This window comes from Copidosoma floridanum, unplaced genomic scaffold, assembly GCF_036245765.1.
Source record: "Copidosoma floridanum isolate Cflo_tuat_1 unplaced genomic scaffold, Cflo_Japanese_pri ptg000013l, whole genome shotgun sequence".
In the NCBI taxonomy this organism is placed as follows: domain Eukaryota; kingdom Metazoa; phylum Arthropoda; class Insecta; order Hymenoptera; family Encyrtidae; genus Copidosoma; species Copidosoma floridanum.
Genome location: NW_028321890.1, coordinates 35323548 through 35344392, shown reverse-complemented (window position 1 = coordinate 35344392; position 20845 = coordinate 35323548). Strand labels below are relative to the sequence as shown.

The following is a 20845-nucleotide window of genomic DNA, read 5'->3' as shown; positions in this document are numbered from 1 at the left end:
GAGTCTAAATAGCAGCCCATACCATACGACAACACACACACAGTACACATATATACATCCACCAAACATCAGCCAATGGCGTAGGGCTGAGTGTAGACGACAGTTGGGCGCGAAAAATTTGAACGTAACTATTTATAATTATTCTGGCTTTTTTTCCAAACACGGAACTTTGTTAACTAATTGACTAAAACTGGTTATATCTATTTATCTTTCGGAGCGCGCATCAACATTAGCTAAAACTGCGTACATGTCCAATGAAAGTAAGTATATGTAATGGCAAACGCGCTCTCTTGTACTCTGCGTTGGTAGATCACGTACACGAAGGTGAATATGTAATTACACTTTATGAGTTTGCGACCCCATATATGTAAAAAAGCAGAGACCGCTGCATCGGTATCGGTACTTACGTTTTGGTCCTACGTGTACACTTTTATTTGTTAGAAAGAAAGAAATGTTTTATCAATTAAATAAAATAACGATTATATAATATCGTAATTACGAATATTATTTTTTAACGATTATCTATGCTATTTTTATTAAAACGTTTCAAAAATACAAAACCAAAGTTTTTGAATCTAAATATTTTGTTTCAGATGCAATAAATAAAGTAAAATATTTTAAGTACAATTGTATTTGTTCAAATGATGTATTTCATATACAAATGTAACCAATAAAAGTATTTTAAGTTACTTGTTGAATAAAAATGTTTTTGTAAAATACTATTTTTTTTTTTTTTTTTTAAATACTCGACTTGATACATCTGTATTTGATTTAAGTATTTAAAATACTCTAAAATCAAATACAAATATAATTCGTCAGCGTGTTTGCTTTTTTTAAATGGTAAATATAGTTCGTAGCCGAGTGGTTACACATATACCCAGCATGTACATTTAGCAAGTGAGGAATAAAAGAGCGTTACGTCCTGCTGTCAACCCACACGGTGATGAGGACAGCAGTAGACAGGTATGGGTAATAGAAACAACTAGTGCAAATAAAATCACGAGCACGAGTGACTTTTTTTTTTCATTCAACGTCCTACAGATTTGAAATCCGTCATAAATGCGAAATTAAATATGATTCAAACGGATTCGTTAGTCACCGCTTTTCATATATTTAAAAGTGAATTATTTTTTATGAAAACTGTAATTTTCTTTATAAAAGTATTTGACTGGGCAAGGATGCACTAAAAATTTTTAGAAGTAATTATATCCCAAGACATGTTTACCGGTTTATGTTATTTGTTGTTGTTTTCAATTTAAAGTAACTTTATTTCATTCGGACATTTAGTAATCATCAATTAGGTTGTAATCATTTGTACTGGGACATTATTTTAGTACCTATTAAAAAAAAAATTAAATAACCGTATGTAATTTAATGGCAATAAAACGCATGTTACGTGCTGGTATAAGTATCGTGCGTAAGTTTTTTTACTAATAATGTGAAATAAATATCGATGAGATAATAAATTCATTGGAAATGGATATAATTTAAAAAAAAAAATTAATATACTTACGGTTTAAGCGACTTAACGGTCAAAGTAGCAGAAAGTTTTTCCCATAGCCAGAGGCGATCATTAAATTTTAAACATCGCCTGAACTGATTTTCTACCCCAAGCCTTTAGTTGAATACGGAGAGAAAAGAACTTTCGGATAAACTACAGTATAATTTGCCAAAAAACACCACGATAGATTTTTTTCTTCCTCCAATCGAAACCTCGTAAAAATTTTTCCATAACCGCATCGACCCAAAAATGAAACTCCAAATCGGAGTGTAGGTACCACAACACTATATTTTCCTTGTATAATAATAAACTTTCGATAAACAATCAAATCGTTAATTCGTCAATTATTTCTTTAAAACAATCGGTATACTATAGCTGCTGTTAATGTCCAGCTCGTCTTTTTTTTTCAAATTGATTAAATCATAAATGTAATTGACAATAACAGACTCATTTGAATATCTCTAAAACGCTTGATAAACTTGTTGCCATATTTTTTCACAAGCGTACACGTAAAATTAAACGGTAAATACAAGTAACACCGTAGTGGTAGATGAGCAAAAAAAAAAAAAAAAAAAAAAAAAATTAAAGAATGTCCAAGGACAGCCTCGATTAGGTGGAAAGTCCAGTTTTCGACCCGCTCGGTGTTTTTGTCGCTTCTAGCCAGCTAGTAAGTCGCCCAGCAAGTGCCCTTGCAACGTATACACTTGGCGCGGCGTTTCGCAAGGTTTTCATCGAATATGGGTGTATACCTCACACACACGTCATAGGTGAGCACGTTTGCTCAGCTGTCCGCCCATCCGCGTTGATCCCGTACACCGCGTGGACGATGCGTAGGTGGTGCGCGACATAATTATGCTCGACGGTCGCGGTAATCGCGGAATCGAGATCTATTCTCTCTATGGTAAAAGGCCGGTATACGTGTGAGTTGGCAGAGCAGCAACTGTCCCAGCCGCGACGACGGCACTCTCGGGTAGGTATATTGTGATGTGTAATAGTCGCCCTGGGGCTCTCCTTTTTTTTTCCCTCTCCCTCTCTCCTGAGCACATTCGTGTTCCGCAAGCAACGACGCGCGTCTATGTAGTGAAAGTGTAAAAGCCCCTCCCTCTTGGGCGCGTAACAGATCGCGGATCGGTTGGCCGTTACCGGCTCGCGCTGCACTTGTTAGCGGCTCGTGGAGGAAGAGCGCCGAGTTTGATTCCCATCGGCCGAGCGAGTGTGCAAGCGCGCGCTCTTTCATACGCTCCTCTCGCTTGATAATCTCGGGTGTCGTGTACATATATATACCTCGTGGTGTTGCGACTTGTAGTACTTGGTACGTGCGAGGGTATTCATCCAAATTCGTTCCCAAGCGCTGTGCCATCGGAGTGTACTTTGGCCACTTTTTTGGTCCGTATAACACAGGCGATCGATCGGCCGATCGCGCGTTGGCGAGCCTCGGATTTGTCGTTGTGTTTTGGTGATCCTCGGAAGTTTATCATGAAGCTCCGGGCGCCACCGATGGGACACCGCGGGGGGGAAACCCGAAACTGAGTTGCGCGAAAAAAGCTCGCGAGTGGTTTTTCTCTTTTTGGCTTCGTTGGAAAAGGTGTCGTGTCCTTCCACAGGCACCTCCACGAATCTCTCGCCATGTGGCGGACGTGTGTGTTTATTTCGACGTTGGTGGTAAGTAAAAATATAAAAAAAAAAAAAAAAAAACCATGTATCGAAACAAATAGTAAGAGTATAGATCGAAAGAGAGAGAGAGAGACAAGCTATTTAGGGGCACATTGGTTATCCAGGTCGAGTACGCAAAGGACGGAGAATCCGGATTGGTCGAAGAAAAAACTCGCCCATGTTTAGCATTTATACAAGCAGGGAAGGCGGGTCGCGGATGACGGATGATTTCATTTCTCGAATATCAAATCCCCGCACGCGCGTGAAAGTTTTTGCTTTTCGCTTATTTAGACGTCGACGGGCTCACGCACCGAATGCGACTCGGATTGAAATTATACGAAATCGAGAGTCCGAGATAGCGTGCGGTCCTTTTCCACATACGCCATTGAATAAAACAATTACACGGGCGCACGTGGACTTTTTTTTTTTTTTTTCATCAAGTAGGTATATTATCATTCATTGCACCGCGAGTGAAAGAAAAGAAAAAAAAGAAAGAAAAAAAGAAACAAGAGAGAAATCTCTCGGGCCATAAATTACGTTTGCCTCGAAAAGAGCAGGACTTTTTCGTGTCTTCTTCGTCGTTAAAGCGCCCAGCAATAGCACCCATCCGCCGAATAAGAAATAGTCAGTCCCAAACTTTCTCGTCTGTCTTTGCTCTCATGTGCTTTACTATTTCATCTGCGAACGCGGTAGCGACCCGAATTTCGACGATGACGAGTAGAAAAAAAAAAATATGATGTGTATATGGATGAATGATGAGCCTACGATACCTTTTGGCATCAACACACTGCTACATATGAAATACACACGTGTCGTGCGCTTTGCTCGTTTGAAGCGGGTGAATTTCTCTTTTCAAGATTCTTCGACCAAAAATTCGACAAAGACAAATAAATGGCGAATGTATAGAGGTGCACTTAAACACACGCTGAAAGAACTCTTTCTTCGGACGCCCGAGCGAGAGAGCTACTCCTTCCCCGTTGATGTAGTCAAAGGAGCTGAAATTTCTCTCTTTTTTTCGGATTCTTTGACTACATTAACAAAATATTTCAGCACTTTTCGCTTACTTACCCTCTCACAAAAAGTAAAAAAAAAAAAAAAATGTACGCATCATACAGTAAAGTATTTCCCGAGTGATTGTAATTGAGAAAAGTTGATGCTCCAAACGGTAATAGACAGGGCTGTCGAAATATCTGTTCCGTCAAATTGTTAATATGATCCCCACGAAGGTTCTACCTGCGTCAACAATGGCAAAGAAATTATTTATGTAACATGTACCAATGGAATTCTGCATAAATTTGCATACGTATAGTTATGCATGCATGCCCGAATATTTATTTCGTAAGCATAACCGCATAGCGTAACGGTGGATACGCGTATGATGAGAAAGAAAAAAAAAAAAAATTTACTTTTTACAGATTTCAGCGAGCGGCTACTACGGCGAGCCCTGCACCACGTACGGCTGTTCACTCGCACCCCCGATACACTCTCAGCCGTTTAGACCGGCGCCACCCGGTCAAACGCCGAAATGTGCAAGAGCCGGATCGACGTTTTGCGAATCTCTCGACGAATATCCACAGTAATATACTTTTTTCCCCTTTTTTATACTTCCTGTGTACTCCTAGTGTATAGCGTGTTTTTATCGTAAGCCAATCGTGACGTTTTAACTCTTGACGAGTGGTTTTTTTGTACACTAGGTTATACGTAATTTAAAACGAGAGTACGATGTGAAATATTGATATAAGCGTACCATTAATAATGTAACATGTTTTTTTTTTTTTTTTATCTTTGGTAATGGAGCACAAATTCGCCCACAACAATGAGAAAGAGAAAAAAATTGATCGAGATCGATCGAAGGAAACAAGTTTTTCGATATTAGAGCGCAGTTTCGAACACGTCGAGGCTAACAATTGACAGACACGTGATCTATTTGTTAGAAATATTCGTGCGATAATATTGAATTTCTGTTCGTAGAAGATAAAAATTTTAAACAAAGTGTACGTCTGTACACTTTTAATCAAGTTCGAATTTTGTCAAGTCACGTCAAGATAAAAAAAAAAACCTACGATCGTTAGCTATAAATCTTATAATAACAACGACGTAATTACCTGGCAGTCGTACATATTACCATACTATACATGCCATGGTAACATGATGTATATGGTAACCTATGTAAAAAAAAAAAAAAAAAAAAAAAAATGATTACGCATATTTATAATTAATTTTGTTGAACCCATAATAGACGTATCTGAAATTGCGTATGTACATAAACTTCCCAATGTCGGTTTGAAGAGAGCGTTGTTTCTTTCGTCACTGCGCAATTTGAATTATCAAATTGGTAAACAGAGTTCTTTTCACGACATTTGAATGGCAAAAGCAAATCTCGCGTACCGCGCCCGAAACAATAGATTATTTTAATAGCGCATTTGCACAAGGCTCTGTATGTTAAAAGGACATCAGTCTCTCCGAGCCGTTCGCCAGTGGGCCATTGTCCAGACTTGGAAACGAAAAGGAAATGATGCTTCGGGAGTAGCCTATTGAATTAAACATCGCGGCAGGTTTCATGAGTTCTCTTTTTTTTTTTTTTTTTTTTTTTTTTTTTTTTTTTTTTTTTTTTCCTACTCGGTTACGGTGAAAGTTTTGGGACTCGCGGAAATGCTGTTTTTATTTATTTTTTTATTTTTATGGTGCCGAAATTTAACAAATGAACATGAAGAAGACTCATAAATCGTAATTAATTATAATATAAAAAGTTGAAGCTTGATCATTATTATTATTATTTTTTTTTTTTGTTGGCGCTTATGTTTTTGACAGTTGAAAAAAAAATCTTACAGTCAAGTGTTTTAATATTGAAATTAATAAAATTAGATCTTTTTTTTTTTATTTTATTTTTTTTTATTTTTGGCACCACATTTAACGCAGGATGTATTAAAAAAAGTCTATGATTTTGCAAATTACATGGAAGTCAATCTTTTTTGATAGAACGGTGAACTCAATCCGAGTAACGTACGAATTCTAATTCTACCGCTTCTATATTTACATAATTTTGGAGCCTATCGATTTGGAGACATTTATTATTCATTCAAATTGCTTTTTGCATCTTTTCTAAAAAGGAAAATAAAGATAAAAAATGCCTCGTCTGTTAAAAGCATACATGTATACAAATATAAAAAAAAAAATAAAAAATAAAAAACGATGCATGCTCGCAACATAGTCCGTAGGATTAGCATATTAAATTATGATCTGACAACGATATCCGTCCTCTTACTGGCGCTATAAAAACGTTAGAATTACCGTTGGAGTCACTCACGATCACGCTGATTTATTCAAATGTACTTTCCATAAATCAAATGAAATTTCGTTTATTTTTTTTTTTTTTATTCTCAGAAAACAAATCAAGTTCCTGATTGAGAACCGCAACATCGAGAAATTTCTCCGGGACGAATCCATGGAGAATTTCAATTCTCTAAGGTAACGCGATCCCAATATCTATAATTTCTACAAACGAAAAAAAGGGCATTCAGTACCTACTTATCCCGTATCGCTTTTTTTTTTTCACTTTTACACACACCTTAAAAATTCATAAAATAAAACAAGAGAGCCAAGGTTACGGGACTTGTAATGCGTACCGAATGCCCCGTAGTGTCGTTAGTACAGTAAATTCATGATTTTACAATGATTTCCACTATTTCAGACAAATACCCGATTACGACGACTACGGTTACGATTACCCCAAGCCGAAAGTCCCCTCGGAGCTGTACCCGCAACCTGTACCGTTCATCCCCCATGCGCAGTCGGCCACTTTTGTTTACAACGTGCCATTAAATGTCACTACCAACAGGTACGTTGTACTTGCATTGATTGAACGCAAATGGTAAAGAGACCGGCTGGAAAATCCCCGATGACATATCACACTTAATCCCAACACGTACAGTATAAATATAGAGTCAATCATTGTTTTTTTTTTTCTTCTTTCTTCTCGAATGCGCGTGTTGTTTCAGACACGTATCGTCGACGAATCCGTTCTTCTCGCAAAGTGCATCGATAAGCACGAGCTATCACAGCTTCAGTTACCAGCATCAGGGCAGCCAGCGGTTGCGGCCTCAGTACCAGGCCCCCGTATTTTTCAATCCCAACCAGCCGAACCCTTGGCCGCAAAGGTTGGAAAACAAGTTTACAACAAAGTATTAATAATTTGACGGGTGCATACCTTTTCTTCTCCTTATTTTGTTTAGGAATCCTGCGGAAGTTGCGGGCCACACGCGCAACCAGAATCCACTATTGGAGTTTGGCGCGAACCCCAGGAACCGAGCCAAGAGACAGTCGGACGTCAACGGCGTCTCAATTTGTCCGACGAAGACGGTGTCGGTTTTGCCAAAGGCCGCGGTCAACAACCAGGGAAATTGGATGTACATCGTCAACTTCGAGGACCAGAAAAAGTATTCGCAACTCGTTAGGAGTGAAATTTGCATGTGAGCAATCCTACAAACGAATGACCAACACGAATTACAATTTGTCATCAATGACTCGAATTTCCTTGTTTCCTTCCAGGAGTGACACCTGCGATGGACTGTGCTCACTGCCGCTCGGTTATTCGAGCAAGTGCAAGCAACAGTACGTACAGAAGAGGTTGATTGCCCTGGGAGGCAGCGGCGAGGACCTGTACAACGACGTTTTCTGGTTCCCGAGCGGGTGCGCGTGCCAGGTGTCGCTGGATTACTAAAACTGCGCGTGGATTGTTTTTTTTTTTTTTTTTTCCTAGTTAGAAAAATAAAATAGTATACGGCACCAAAAAGATGCGCCTTTGTTGAGCGCCGAGGAGAAAGAGAGAGGCGATAAGTATAGCTTTTTTTTTTTTTATTTATTGTAATTCATCGTCGAATGAATCCATTATCATTTCGTAGAAACTGCACTATCACGAGATTATTGTACCTACACTACGATCATTGCTACATGTGATCAAATCTCGTTTTTATAATTGTTTACTCAACCGAGAGGAGATAAAAGTGCTCATGTAAATCTGTATAGCTATAATCTTTGTTGAACGGCGAGTCTAATATACACGTATATAATATATACAGTTTTGCGCTCGAGACTGTATCATCGTACTTTGTACTTTAGATATTAGGATGTGTCGGTATAGCTCGAAAGGTTGTGCCGGTGATTCAAAGAGAAAACGTATACGTTGCGTGCGCTTACGAGAACCGACCTTGTTGCGGATGCTAGAAGCGTCGCGGTGTCGCTGATGGGCTTTGAATACTCAATGGGCCTACGCGTCGAAAATGGCACGAGAGATGGAAAAAAAAAAAAAAGAAGAAGAGGAAGAGACGAAACAAATGTTGAACAGTGTTACAGGGAAACGGGACAGGCTCCTTCGGGAGTTGATGATAGGGGTAATTGACGGTTACCAAAACGAGGAGCCGAGGAGTATAAACCGTTGTCCTTTGTTAATTTTTTATTGTAGGTCTCGCCAGAGGTGTCTTTTTGCTACCCACGATTGGACGCATGTATTTATTTTTAATAATTTTTAATAAACGATTCGAATCGTATGGCAAAAGTTGTTTGTTGCTGTGCATAGGAGGTTTTTCAGTTGGCAAGCAAAGATACCGATAAGTCAACGAATAAACAAAGTTTCTCGAAGGTAAACAAGAAGATTCTACTCTCATCGGTATATCGCGCGAACGCAACGTGACAAAACTAAGTATATTATGAGGAATTACCGTCCGCGCAAAGTGAAACTCTGGCTGCGCGCGGTAGATGTCGGTGTGCGTTTGCTATTGTTGAAATATACTTTCGCTCGTTTGACGAAACAAAGAGGGAGAACCGCGTGTGATTTACGTTAGTGGATTTCGAAAATTCCGTATGGGAAGAGCCACAATTGTTTTTTTTTTTTTTTTTTTTCATCGTAAAAGTCGAACGAAAAAATCATTCGCATCGGGAGAAATCAATGCCGACACTATAGCCTGGGTGGTTTTGCCTGACCTTTACCAAGTTTATCACCAAAGCGCATTGAAATTCATTTATTTTTCAATTAAAGTAAAAACCTCTTCCTGTGACGAGCAAAAAAAAAAAACCACCCCGTAGGAAACACCAAGACCATCGTCGTGCGTAGAAAAAAGAAAAAAAAAAAAAAGCTGAACACGCATCTCGACGCACCCGCGCATATATATGCCAGTGTACGCTCAAGTAGCGCAATGTATGTATATACGCACTATTCTCGGTGCAGGAGCCCGTATACAGCCAGCACCCCTTCACGGTACATGTACGCGCAGAGAGGATATTGCACAGAGCAGTCGGAGAGCGGGGCAAAAAGGAGCGTATAGACCGCGCACTTGTACGTATCGCGCTATACGTGTCGCGTTGACTCGAGCATCCCTCCCCCACCTGTGCGCGTATACATGTATATAATATACAAATGGGGGGATGGGGTGGTAGAAGAAGAAGAGAGAGGGAAAAAGAGCGAAAAGTAGCAGGGGGACGGGGTGAAGGAAGGCAGGAAGGAAGGAAGGAAGGAAGGCAAGGGGTGGGTTTCTAGGCACGTACGAGTCCAGGGCCTGCATCAGTCACGTATATGTACATACAACATATACTAGGAGGAGTAGATATGTATGTATATATATACATATACAGTAAGTATAGGTTGGAGGAGAGAGAGAGAGAAAAAGCTCCTGCTGCCCCCGACTGGCTTCATCAAAGCCCCATCAGAGCGAGAGGAGGCGAAACAAAGACGGCCTCGGCGGGTCGGGGGTGCGGGTCTTGGAAATTGAAAAAGCAGAGACGCCATAGAAATGGCGAAGGAGGAGGAGGAGGAGGTGGAGCAGAGCGAGAAAGTCGGCAAACGAGCGTAAAAGTGGTAAGGAGCCGTGACGGGGATGCCTGTGTATCACATATATGTATACACGCTGTACTTATACAGTACATGCATGGTGCGCGAGCTAGGAGGAAAACACCGGCTATAATGTGAGGAGATGTGAGCGCGAGGCATCAGAGAAAGAGTACGTATATACGCAAACTACCCATCTCCTTTCGCGGTGCATACATTACGTGAACCGTATGTGTATATGTACCTACGCGCGGAAAGAGAAAGAGATGTGCACGCGCAACGGGGGCTGCACTTGAAGGGGTTTCCGTTGCATTACACGCGTGCACGCACCGTATCGCTGTATATGGTATACAAAATAACAATAATATTACACACGGCACGTTATATTATATACACTTACAGGTGATGCAACAGCCTGGAATTACGTGTGTGTGTGTGTGTACGGACTCTGATGAAGATAAGTGTATTATTGTAATGGCGAGCTGGTACTTATGTATGTATATATTATATGGGTAACTTATAGGTCTCGCGGGATTCGAAACTTAAATTTCTATTTATACCAGCAGTATATGACTTGAACGTTCAAAAATGCATTCCAGACATACCAAGTAATATTGATCGAATAGTGATTTTTATGACAAGTACAATCAAAAGTATATTGTTACAAACAAAAACGAGCTAAATTTTGTCATCGTGTATTTTTACACGTACACCTTTGTACGTAGCACGTAGAGGGTTGTAAAAAGCAGTAACCATCACCTAGCATATACTATACACAGGAGGCATGGAATATCTGCGTATACAGCCCCAATAGGCCAACACGTACACGAGTACTTGGGAAGAGAAAAATAAGTAGTGTACGTGATGTACACACACCTGCATGGCCGAGGCAATTATAAATACACGTTTCGCGTCGTCGTCACTCGTCACTTGTATATTATTCGTATATACATGTACGTATACATGTATTCCTATGCGTATGTAACATACTTCAAGTATCGCCACTTGTACGCCAGACAAATTTTTCAAGAGCTATATAGGAGCACGGCTAGCTCTCTTGCTTGTGTAATATATATACATGTATATAACATTCCTCCTTCGCTTGACTCGCGTTCCTTCCTTAATTTTGTACTCCATAGGTACTGCACATGACTACGTTTTTGCGTCCAAGGACTTTGCGAGAAAATAAAAAAGTAATATAAATTAAAAATAATTCGCTGTATTCCAAGTTACGAACTTTGCTTAAGATTTTTAGTTTATATACCACAGCCAGCGGAGAAGCAACCAATTTTTTTTTTTTTTTTTTTTTTTTTGCACTCTACTGCAGACACGCAGACTCATCTCCGTACTCATGTACAGTGTGTACGCGTAATAGACGTTATGCGTCACTTAGTTTATACCTACACACGTACATATATATATACAATCGACGAGCAGTAATTATGAGCGATACATGTATACAAGAGCAGGGGTATATATATGGAGGGAGAGTGACGGGGAGACACGGGCGAGACGAGAGGAGGGCAGGCACAGATGACTTCCTTTTAATCTCCACGGACGTCCATTTCGGTGACGCTACGACTGATGTTAACTACCGTATCTATACGTAGGTATACGCGCTCTGCTCTCACCCAAAACACCTTTCTTCCGATCGATCCATTGGTTTTTAATTCTGCAATTTGACCAATTTTCACGGTTTCCCGTTCGCGACTCGATAAATGTGGTTTGGTGATATTTTACTCGGGTGCTTGAAAAATTGTTGCCGATGAGTGGAAAAAAAAAATTAGTTTTTTTTTTCTTTTTCATGATGAGTAGCTCCTTCATTTGTTACTTCACTTAAAAATCACTGCTGTTTCATTTACAAGCCACCGAATCATCTTCTTTTTTTTTTTTTTTTTTCGTTCACCGCGCACAAAAAGTGCATCCATAAGTCCAACTTGATAAGATATTTGACCCATTTTCGTTATGGGGTTGGCTTCGAGCGAGCAGTCGGACGGACAGTGGGCGATGACGACGCTATACAGATAATACCCATACAGCAGAGCCCGCAGGGAGAGAGGCAAGTTAACCTCGCGTCCCTGATTTTCGCCAAACCCTTCCTTTCGGCTTATAGCGGGATTTTCGGCCACCAACCTCGTCCTCTCTTCTAATTTTTTTTTTTTTTTTTTTTTTTCTTTCCCCTCTCATCACCCGCCCTCGGTTCCTCCCTTCTCTCCCCATATTCGCGCGGTCCTACATGCCCTTTTCGCTCCGGGGGACTCCTGCCGCGCGCAGCCATTAGCGCGTGCAAGACTTTACCCCGCCGGCGGCGCACACGGAGGTGAAGGAGAAAAAGACCGGCTACTGACCTCTGCTTCCGCACGATCGGTCCGAACTCTGTAATACACGTTACGCGTACATATACCATGTATATTTATATACACGGTACCGGGAGAGCCTCTAATTGTCCGCATTTATAATTCAACGGATCGTCATTACCCCTAATTGAAAGCCCTGTCTTGCTGCACACAATATAATTATGTGTACATACCTACATGTCGCACCACCTTTTCACGACTCCGTAACAACTGTGTATTGTTGGGTATTATTTTTTAACCATCTCTCTCCTTTTTAATCATCGCGCAGGGCGCTTATTATCCGCACCTTCGGATCGAACTCTACGCAACGAGGCATTAATTTGCAAAGTACACACGGGTATACAGGAGGTGATTGACTTGTCGAGGAGCGGGGCGAGAAAGGAAAAAAAAAAAAAAAAAAATACCATCACCAACAGAGATATGCAGGGGTAGGTGTACAGAATATGAGGCAAGAAGTGCCGTGCATATACACGGAACATGGGTATATCGGGCAAATGGGAAAGGCAGTCGTTTGTGAAAATGATCGTTCGAGAGGATCAATCGAAGCGCGACCCCCTTTTTTTTTCTGTGTATATTATACCCTCCGGCACGGCGATGTGCATGCACGCGAGCCCACAGCTTTGTTGCGCTCAACCTGTTGACCCGGTGAGGGAGAGGGAGGAGTACAAGCAATATCACGGGAGAGCCGGTGATTTCCTCCGCCCCCATCGAGCTTTTCACGCGGGGCACGCGCCCTCCTCGCGTTGACGCACGACCACGAGGGAGGATTTCTTTCCCTCGCCCGAGTGTTTTCACGAGGGCGCGTGCCGATCTTCCCTCCTCCTTCGCGCACTTGTAACACCGAGCGGGCGCTCCCCCTCGGTTCTTTTTTTTTTTTTCCCCCTCCTGCTGCACTCGTAAAGGACCCGCACTTGCCCCGGGAACTCTTGGCTTCTTTTTCTCCCGCAAAGCATCGCCCATAGGTATATCATATCATATACATGTACATGGACGCCCAGCCCACCCTCCCATCAGGAGCGATAATCGTGTACGCATTGCTCGGCTGTGCCGTTCGCAGTTTAACCCAAATATTCGAACGCCGAGATTTCCACCTTGTTTCGCGGGGCGACCCTCTTTGCATGTGTGTTATACCCTTGTACCCCCTCGAGTCCGTCACCCTATACATTACATGCAAGCTATATAATATGTCTATCGGCGACGTTGAGCCTGATGCACCTGATGAGTGCAGTGGTGGTTACCGGCGTGTACGTCCCTTCGGCTCCTGCGTTATGTATATGTAGTTTGTAGGAACGCGACCGCGTCGCAAAATACGTCGAGCGACGGGATATATAGTCATATAGCTCCGGTATGGGTCACGTATACTTTTCTGTTGACCAAACAAAAGCTTTCGTTCAAAAGAAAGAAAAAGAAAAAAGTGCGTAAAACTAGAGAAATAAAAAACTTTTTCAGAATAAAATCAAAGTACCTATACGTACCCTGGCGGGGCTGCGGAGCGAGGGAAAATAAAAAAAAAAAAAAAAAAAACACGTAGCTCTCTCTTACTCCGGTGTATAAACGTGTGTGGGTATGTATATAATGTATATTCACGTCCTGGGCGTTACTTTCTACGACTACGTATGTATATATGTATATGTATATATATACGTTTGGGTGGTACAGTGACGATGGTTGGTGCGTGTGCAAGTTCTGCGGGGCATATCGATCGATGCCGCGCTCTCTTCTTTTGCTTCCCGAGGCCTATACTCTTTCTACGCGTTGTACGCACACCGGCGTGGCGCTCATTTTCCGTCTTCTTCGGCCTCATCGAGATACTGCAGGGAACCACAGCAGCCCCCTTGCCCTCCCTCGCGCGCAACACGTCCAAGGACGTCGTTAGCGTGGAATAAGTTAGGCCTTTTCCGTGAACCGGCGCTCTTTCAACTCTCGCTGATTGGAGAGGGTGAAACGAGGGGGGGGGGAGAGAAAAAAAAAATTAAATGAGAGATCGGCCAATTAAAAGACTTTAATGAAAACAAATCACCACCGGATCGAAAGAGAACTTTCGCGGATGCGGGGGAGGGAACAAATTTTTAGTAGGGCTGAAAATTGCGAACTCGCGTGGTGTGTAATGGGTGTAAAAAAAAAAAAAAAAAGCGAGAGTAGGTGGCGAAAGAGCTGCACGGCACGCGCGAAAAGAGTAAAAATAAAATGTATATACGTGCTGGGCTGGGTGTCAGGGATAGGGAGGGCATGCACGCACGCAGCAAACGAGGGGTGGTGGGGACCAAGGGAGTAAAAAAAAAAAAAAAAAAAAAAAAGTATGAAATGCGTGCGTACGCATACGCACACACGCGTACATAAATATACATGGGGGTAGGTAAGTAGTGGCGGCACCGGCAGTCACAGTACACATATATATTATAGTGTAGCTCCACGGAAAAAAGAGAGAAAGAGAGAGAGAGAGAGAGAGATAGGTTTAGGGGACGCACAAGAGCACGAGGTGGAAGAAGCGGGACGTGGCGCGGTATACATAGGTATAAGTGAAGGTACTGCAAAAGGGGAGGGTAAAAAGAGAGAGAGAGAGGAAAAAAGAGCTCGGCTGCTCGACGATTATCAAGGCGGATCGCTCGTTCGCTTTCTCTGTGCGTATATGGTGCGTTAATATACATATATATATATATATATATATATATATATATATATATATATATATATATATATATATATATATATATATATATATATATATATATATATATATATATATATATATATATATATATATATATATATATATATATATATATATATACACGTTTATTATATTATGTAGGTAGGCGTATACATATATATACATGTGTATTTGTATATGTACCTACGTGCGTAGCTACTCCGATGGCTAGCTCTCGTTCGCTCGCACCGTTGCCATAGCGACGCGTAGGCTGGCAAGTAGGTACGGGCGGCTGCAGAGTAGGTAGTAGTCAGTGTTACGCGCATTGATCGCAGACTCCTGGGCTTAGGTTGTGGAGAGGTACCACTGTATCTTACACGCATATATACCCATACATCTCGTATACACCGAGTCAGAGAAACGGAGAGATGCGTAGTATGCGTGTAGAAATGGAGCCGCCCGCCACCATCGCTACTATACCACTACAAACGCACAGAAACCTATAGCTATATATATGTATACCGCGCTATACTCTATATACACACTCTGTCCCTATTTTACGAAGGAAAGAGAAAAAGAGAGGAGTAAAAAGGAAGCGAGTGTCGAGTGGCTCCCACCCCCTCCGGGAGCCCCGCAGTTTTGCAAGATCGCGAGAGAGAGAGAGAGAGACAGCTTGGCTGCCCACTTCTTTTTACTTGCACTATACCCTTGATTTTGATGCTGCTGCGATTTTTCCCGGCTTTCCGCCACCCATGCACCCGCTCACCCCCTGGCTCTATTCGTTCGCATGCGGGGATACAGTGTACTGATTTTATTTTATTTTATTTTTTTTCATTTCTTTCGACAAAGTATACAACAAAGTATACCGTTTCAAAAATCTATGCATCGCTTTTAAATAAAGAGTTGATTCGAGTAAAAAGTGGTGATTATGAATAGAGCGTGATTTTTTTCTTTTTTTTTTTCCTCATTCGAAATCGATTACAGAGAATTAAAAGCGAGAGAGAGAGAGAGAGAGGAGCAACCCCTAGGTGCGCGATGTTACAGCCAAGCCCAGTCGGGCAAGTAATGACTTTTCGCGCACCACCCACGGGCGCTCGTTTTCATTTTAATTTCAATTTCACGCGTTTCGAAATAGCTAACCAAATTTCTTTTTTTTTTTTTCACCCCCGGGGGGGAAGGAATAATGCCCCGTGCACACGTGGTACAGACACACGAGATGTTAAGCAGGCAGCTTCCAACATTCCATCGGTACCTACTGTCTTACCTCTCCTGGCCTTGCCTCGTTTGTATATATATACGTACACGTACACGGATAATATACACGCGCGGCAAAAGTGTCATCGTAAATCGTCCACGACTTCGAAGGCGGCCCCGAAATTCGGCATTCGAAATCCGGTCTCGAATTCGCCACAATAGCCTCTTCTTTTCTCCCCGAATCCTGTGGGACGCTGCAGGATACGCACGCATAATATACATATACACATTATACACACAATCGCTCCTTCTCTCGCACGTATACCTGCACCATCATCTATATTATATATATATATACACGTACGCTTACTTTCTTCGCGTGTAACTGCGCGCGTTAATGTTGTTTGACCAGCGGCTCCGCAATCGTATAAGGATACATGCATGTATACAGTATCATATTATACGTGTACCTAGGACACCGATGACGCTGCTCTGCTTTAGTTTGCTCATCCTCTTTGAGCGTGTGTATATTATATACATTGTTGTTGCCATCGCGTTGGGACCTACCTATATTATATACTATATTGTATCTGCTCTCATTTTTTCTCCTTCTTCTTCTTCTTCTTGTCTCTGCTCATGGGAAAAACGAATTTTGTAGGAAAGAAAAAAAAAAAAAAAACAGGCCAACCGTATTGGCTGTCGCGTGCGTCGTGTATTATACACTCTCGCATAAATCAAACGACGTCCCGAGTGTCAAATGACTCGGGCCTTGCGCTGTACCTACGTATATATACACCGTTTGGATGATCCACTGCAGAGCGCTCTTATATACGGTCATCCATCTCTTCTCTTTTCTCTGCTCGTGTATATATGTATATACGTTTAATTATACGAAAAATCTCGGAACCATTTAAAACGCAACAAACGGGAGGGATTCATAAATTTTCCTTTCTTTTTTTCCTATATTGTGCTTCCCTTGGCTATATATATATGCTTAATAATCACTTGATTCCTCCACTCGAGTTCTCAAAAGCTTTCCCGGCCATCTGCAATTACACGCGATGGCGACTCTTGTAGGACACGATTTCAAGCTGCACGGCATAAAATAGGGCTACACGTGCACACTCCCAAATCCGCCTCGACGAAATAATGGAAAAGGGAAATAAAAAAAAACAGGGCACCCGACGATTCAAATCTCGTGGTATAAGTACACGGCGTGTGTAATTTCAGCTAGTTTTCGCAACGATCACGTATACGTACACACACGCCTAGCTGTACTATTGCCACGGTGGCAGCTACACACGTGCATAACGTTACACCCGACAGCCCCATATAAGCCGAGCTTGGAAGTTATAGGGTGCAATAATTTTCAATTTGGTTCGGCGGTCGGACAATTAATATCGCGCGCACTCGTTACCACGTATATATATATATGTATGTACGCGTGCACGTCACGGGGACACTAACACGCACGAGAGGCCTGACGCATTAGTCGCGCGTCCTCTCGATCCATATATATATAGTATATACTCCTGTGCAGCATCACTCACGTCGCGACGTCATCGTTACATATTACAGCTGATGTGTGTGTGTGTGTGTATACATGGTACACAGTTTGGTAGAGCGAGCGAGGCCCCGAAATGGGCCAAATGGCAAGCGTTTCCGTGGGAGCGATAATTCACCGCCTAACTTCCTCTGCATCTGCGCCTCTTCTCTCTCTCTGGTGTGCGTGTGTGGATGTCGTACACAGGGACACACGCTCTAAGCTCTTTTCTAACGCCTTTTTTTTTTTTTTTTTTTTTTTTCTTCCTCCATCTCGACGCGCCGTGAAATGGGCCGCATCCAGTAGCGCCGAGGGAAACCAAACGCGTCGCCCGATCGTTCTGTATTTCACGGGAGCGTCCAATCATGCGCACCTATTAATTTACCCTCGCGTAGCCAAACTACTTTTATTTCTCAAAGTTGATCGTCTCGCGCGTATTTTGCATCCAAAGTATAACGAACGCTCGGGCGGAAACAATGACGCGGCCTTGAAAGGGATGCCACCCGATTGTCTCCCTCGAGCGTTTCGCATCTGTTGAAATGGAAAGAATAAAAAAAAAAAAAAAAAAAAAAAAAAAGAAGGAGCTAGAGGGAGAAAAAAAAAAAACCAGACAGAGGGACGTAGAAGACCACCGTAGAGGTGCGCGTATCGCGGCTTAGTCGTCGCTTATTTATCGAAAGACTATGAGGTACACATGATGTATATATATATTACGTGCCAATGGTGTTGCAGCCGTTTTCTCAATACATGTAGTTTTGGGCGGGAAATTCTGTGAGGCGCAAAAAAAACCCAAGGGAGAAAAAGGGCCGCCTCGAAATTTTCACGCAGGCTGTGTTATTCTTGTTGCCGCCCATACAGTGTATGCACCGGTGTGCGCATTAGCGACGCTGCGTATAACAACCTATTATGTATATATACAAGAGTCACTGGCCTCCCATTTTTTTTTTCCTCTGCCTTTTTCCGTCTCCTTTTCCAGGGTTTTTGTGCCGCAGAGTTGCCAGGCCGAGGGAGAAGGAAAAAAAAAAAAAAAAAAAAAAAAAATGCAGCCAAGTGAGCATCAAAAGGCTCGTGAAATGTGCGAATTTTCGGGGGTGGAGCCGTCGTACACGCCAAGGGAAGACCGCTCGAGTGGATCGCTGCGTAACTTGCCCTTTGGGAATATTCAGCTGGTACCTATATACAAGTCGGCGATGGGACGCGTGCCTTTGCCCGTGATCTGCGACGCTTGATTTACTCAATGGGCGATGCATATACATATAATATATATACATACATTTTTTGGTCCCTGTCCCGGAGCACCTCGCCGTTGGGGTTGTATATGAATACACATTCTTTAATGTTTTTTAATAAAATTTCAAGCCATGTGCCCCCTCCCCTGGGCAATAATCAAAAGGAGAGAGCCTCACACAATATACATAATATATTGGACGGTGTATAGAAAATAGTACCTTATATAATATGCAGTTGTTAGTGCCACCTCCCCCTTTTGTAATGGTACACAAGCCCGATGTTCGAGGTGAGGAAGGGAAAGACCGAAATCACGACATCTAGTATCCATCCTGTCGCGCATACCTACTTTCCTCGCAGGTTTTTCTGTGCGTGTACGAGTACGAGCTCGAGAGAGAAAAAAAAAAAAAAAAAAAAATTTCTCGTCGCACCGAGCGAGTCGAGGGAGTGTACGCGTACAAGTATACAATATATGTGCATAGGTCGTGGAAGTAGGAGGAAAAGGCTGCAGCGCGAGAAAAGGCAGTTGTTGCCGCGGGTGCAGAGAAGGGAGAAGGAAATAAGGAGCTGCCGATGTACATGGAGGTAGGTATAGGTAGGTGGGTACACACACCGCCGCCTTTGGACACAATAGCCGCGCGGCTGTCCGATTGGTGCGTGGCCACGCGTCGGTGCAACCTATAGTTATACCGGGGACCCTAGAGACGGCAGATGTTTCTAACGACCGCGGCGGCGGCTACATACAACGCAGCGTGTTGGCACATATAGGTATATATATATATATATATATATATATATATATATATATATATATATATTATACTGGTACGCACGTATGCAGCTTTAAAAATATACCTACTGCACGCATCGACCAAAGTTCGTATTGGTGATACTTATATACGTGTATAGGTAGTACATACATTCGTGTACAGAAGCTGATGACTATACTTGGCTGTGCAACTGTACCGCCCAACGTGTACGTTTGCTTCCATAGGAATATTGATCGCGATAAGCTGATCGTTACTTACAGGCACATATATATATATATATATGTCATATCTTTACCGCTTGACTCTCAAAGATAAGCTCTCGCCTCGACTCCATCCCTGCATCTAAAACATAATTGGGTTGAAAACTCTGGAAAATCACGAACTGCCGTATTTTCAAATACTTTTTGCGATTGACACCAACTTTTTTTTTCACCGAAACAAGATAGGCGAACAAGAAAAGTGCCCAAAATTTATTGGTTTCGATGGAAATTCGGCTTTGGCTATTTTGGTTGTAACTCGACTCACTGCCCAAACGATGGTAACAATATCCGCAATGAAAAAGCACTTGCGAAACCAACTTTGTACCGAGCACCGGCCCGTATCTTTCATCAGATCGTAAGTTTTGTCGACAGTTACTTATACACGAACGGGCGACCAGTTTTATTTTTCCTTTTTTTTTTTTCACCCCCTTAAACGTGGCACAGTTTATAATATTTGCTCACAACTCGTCCAGCAGTACCGGCACCATCCAAAAAATTCACTTTTCTTCTTGAAAAATTGGAATAAATGGCTACTCGTCCCATCGAAATAGCCCGAGTGAAAAAATTCTCACTATTTTTTTACCGGATTTCGAAACCCACTACCCCTCGCTAGTAGGCCAATCAATAAACTACCTAAGCTCTCCAAGCATCCCTACTTGATTATAAAATTACGAGTTTTGGTATCGTGATAGATTTAGATAATCGTCACGTAACAACGTAGCGTGGTTTTTTGTCATCGAATCAGTCGTCATAACATCCGGAAAGTGCACCAAAATGTGTGTCACTCGTTCTTCTCGTTTATAAAACGCAAAACTATTCGAGAGAAAAAAAAAGTCGATACATCGTACGTACGATAAAAATCAAGAAAAA

The 20845-nt window shown here is 42.0% G+C and overlaps 1 protein-coding gene across 1 annotated transcript; it reads left to right on the top strand.

The window, feature by feature from the left end:
- Window positions 1–3085: 3085 nt before the first annotated feature.
- Window positions 3086–7874, top strand: spz5 (spatzle 5 Toll-1 receptor). The gene is made up of 7 exons (XM_089590840.1): window positions 3086–3163; window positions 4570–4730; window positions 6539–6622; window positions 6846–6992; window positions 7153–7311; window positions 7387–7623; window positions 7703–7874. Exons 1-7 carry the CDS (start codon window positions 3128–3130, stop codon window positions 7872–7874), a joined length of 996 nt encoding a protein of 331 aa, XP_089446966.1. The 5' UTR covers window positions 3086–3127.
- The last annotated feature ends 12971 nt before the right edge of the window (window positions 7875–20845 follow it).

Coding starts and splice junctions, on each gene's coding strand:
- spz5 (XM_089590840.1), top strand. CDS start 3,128: ATGTGGCGGACGTGTGTGTTTATTTCGACGTTGGTG. Junction 4,731..6,538: donor TCTCTCGACGAATATCCACA/GTAATATACTTT, acceptor TTTTATTCTCAG/AAAACAAATCAAGTTCCTGA. Junction 7,624..7,702: donor GTTAGGAGTGAAATTTGCAT/GTGAGCAATCCT, acceptor GTTTCCTTCCAG/GAGTGACACCTGCGATGGAC.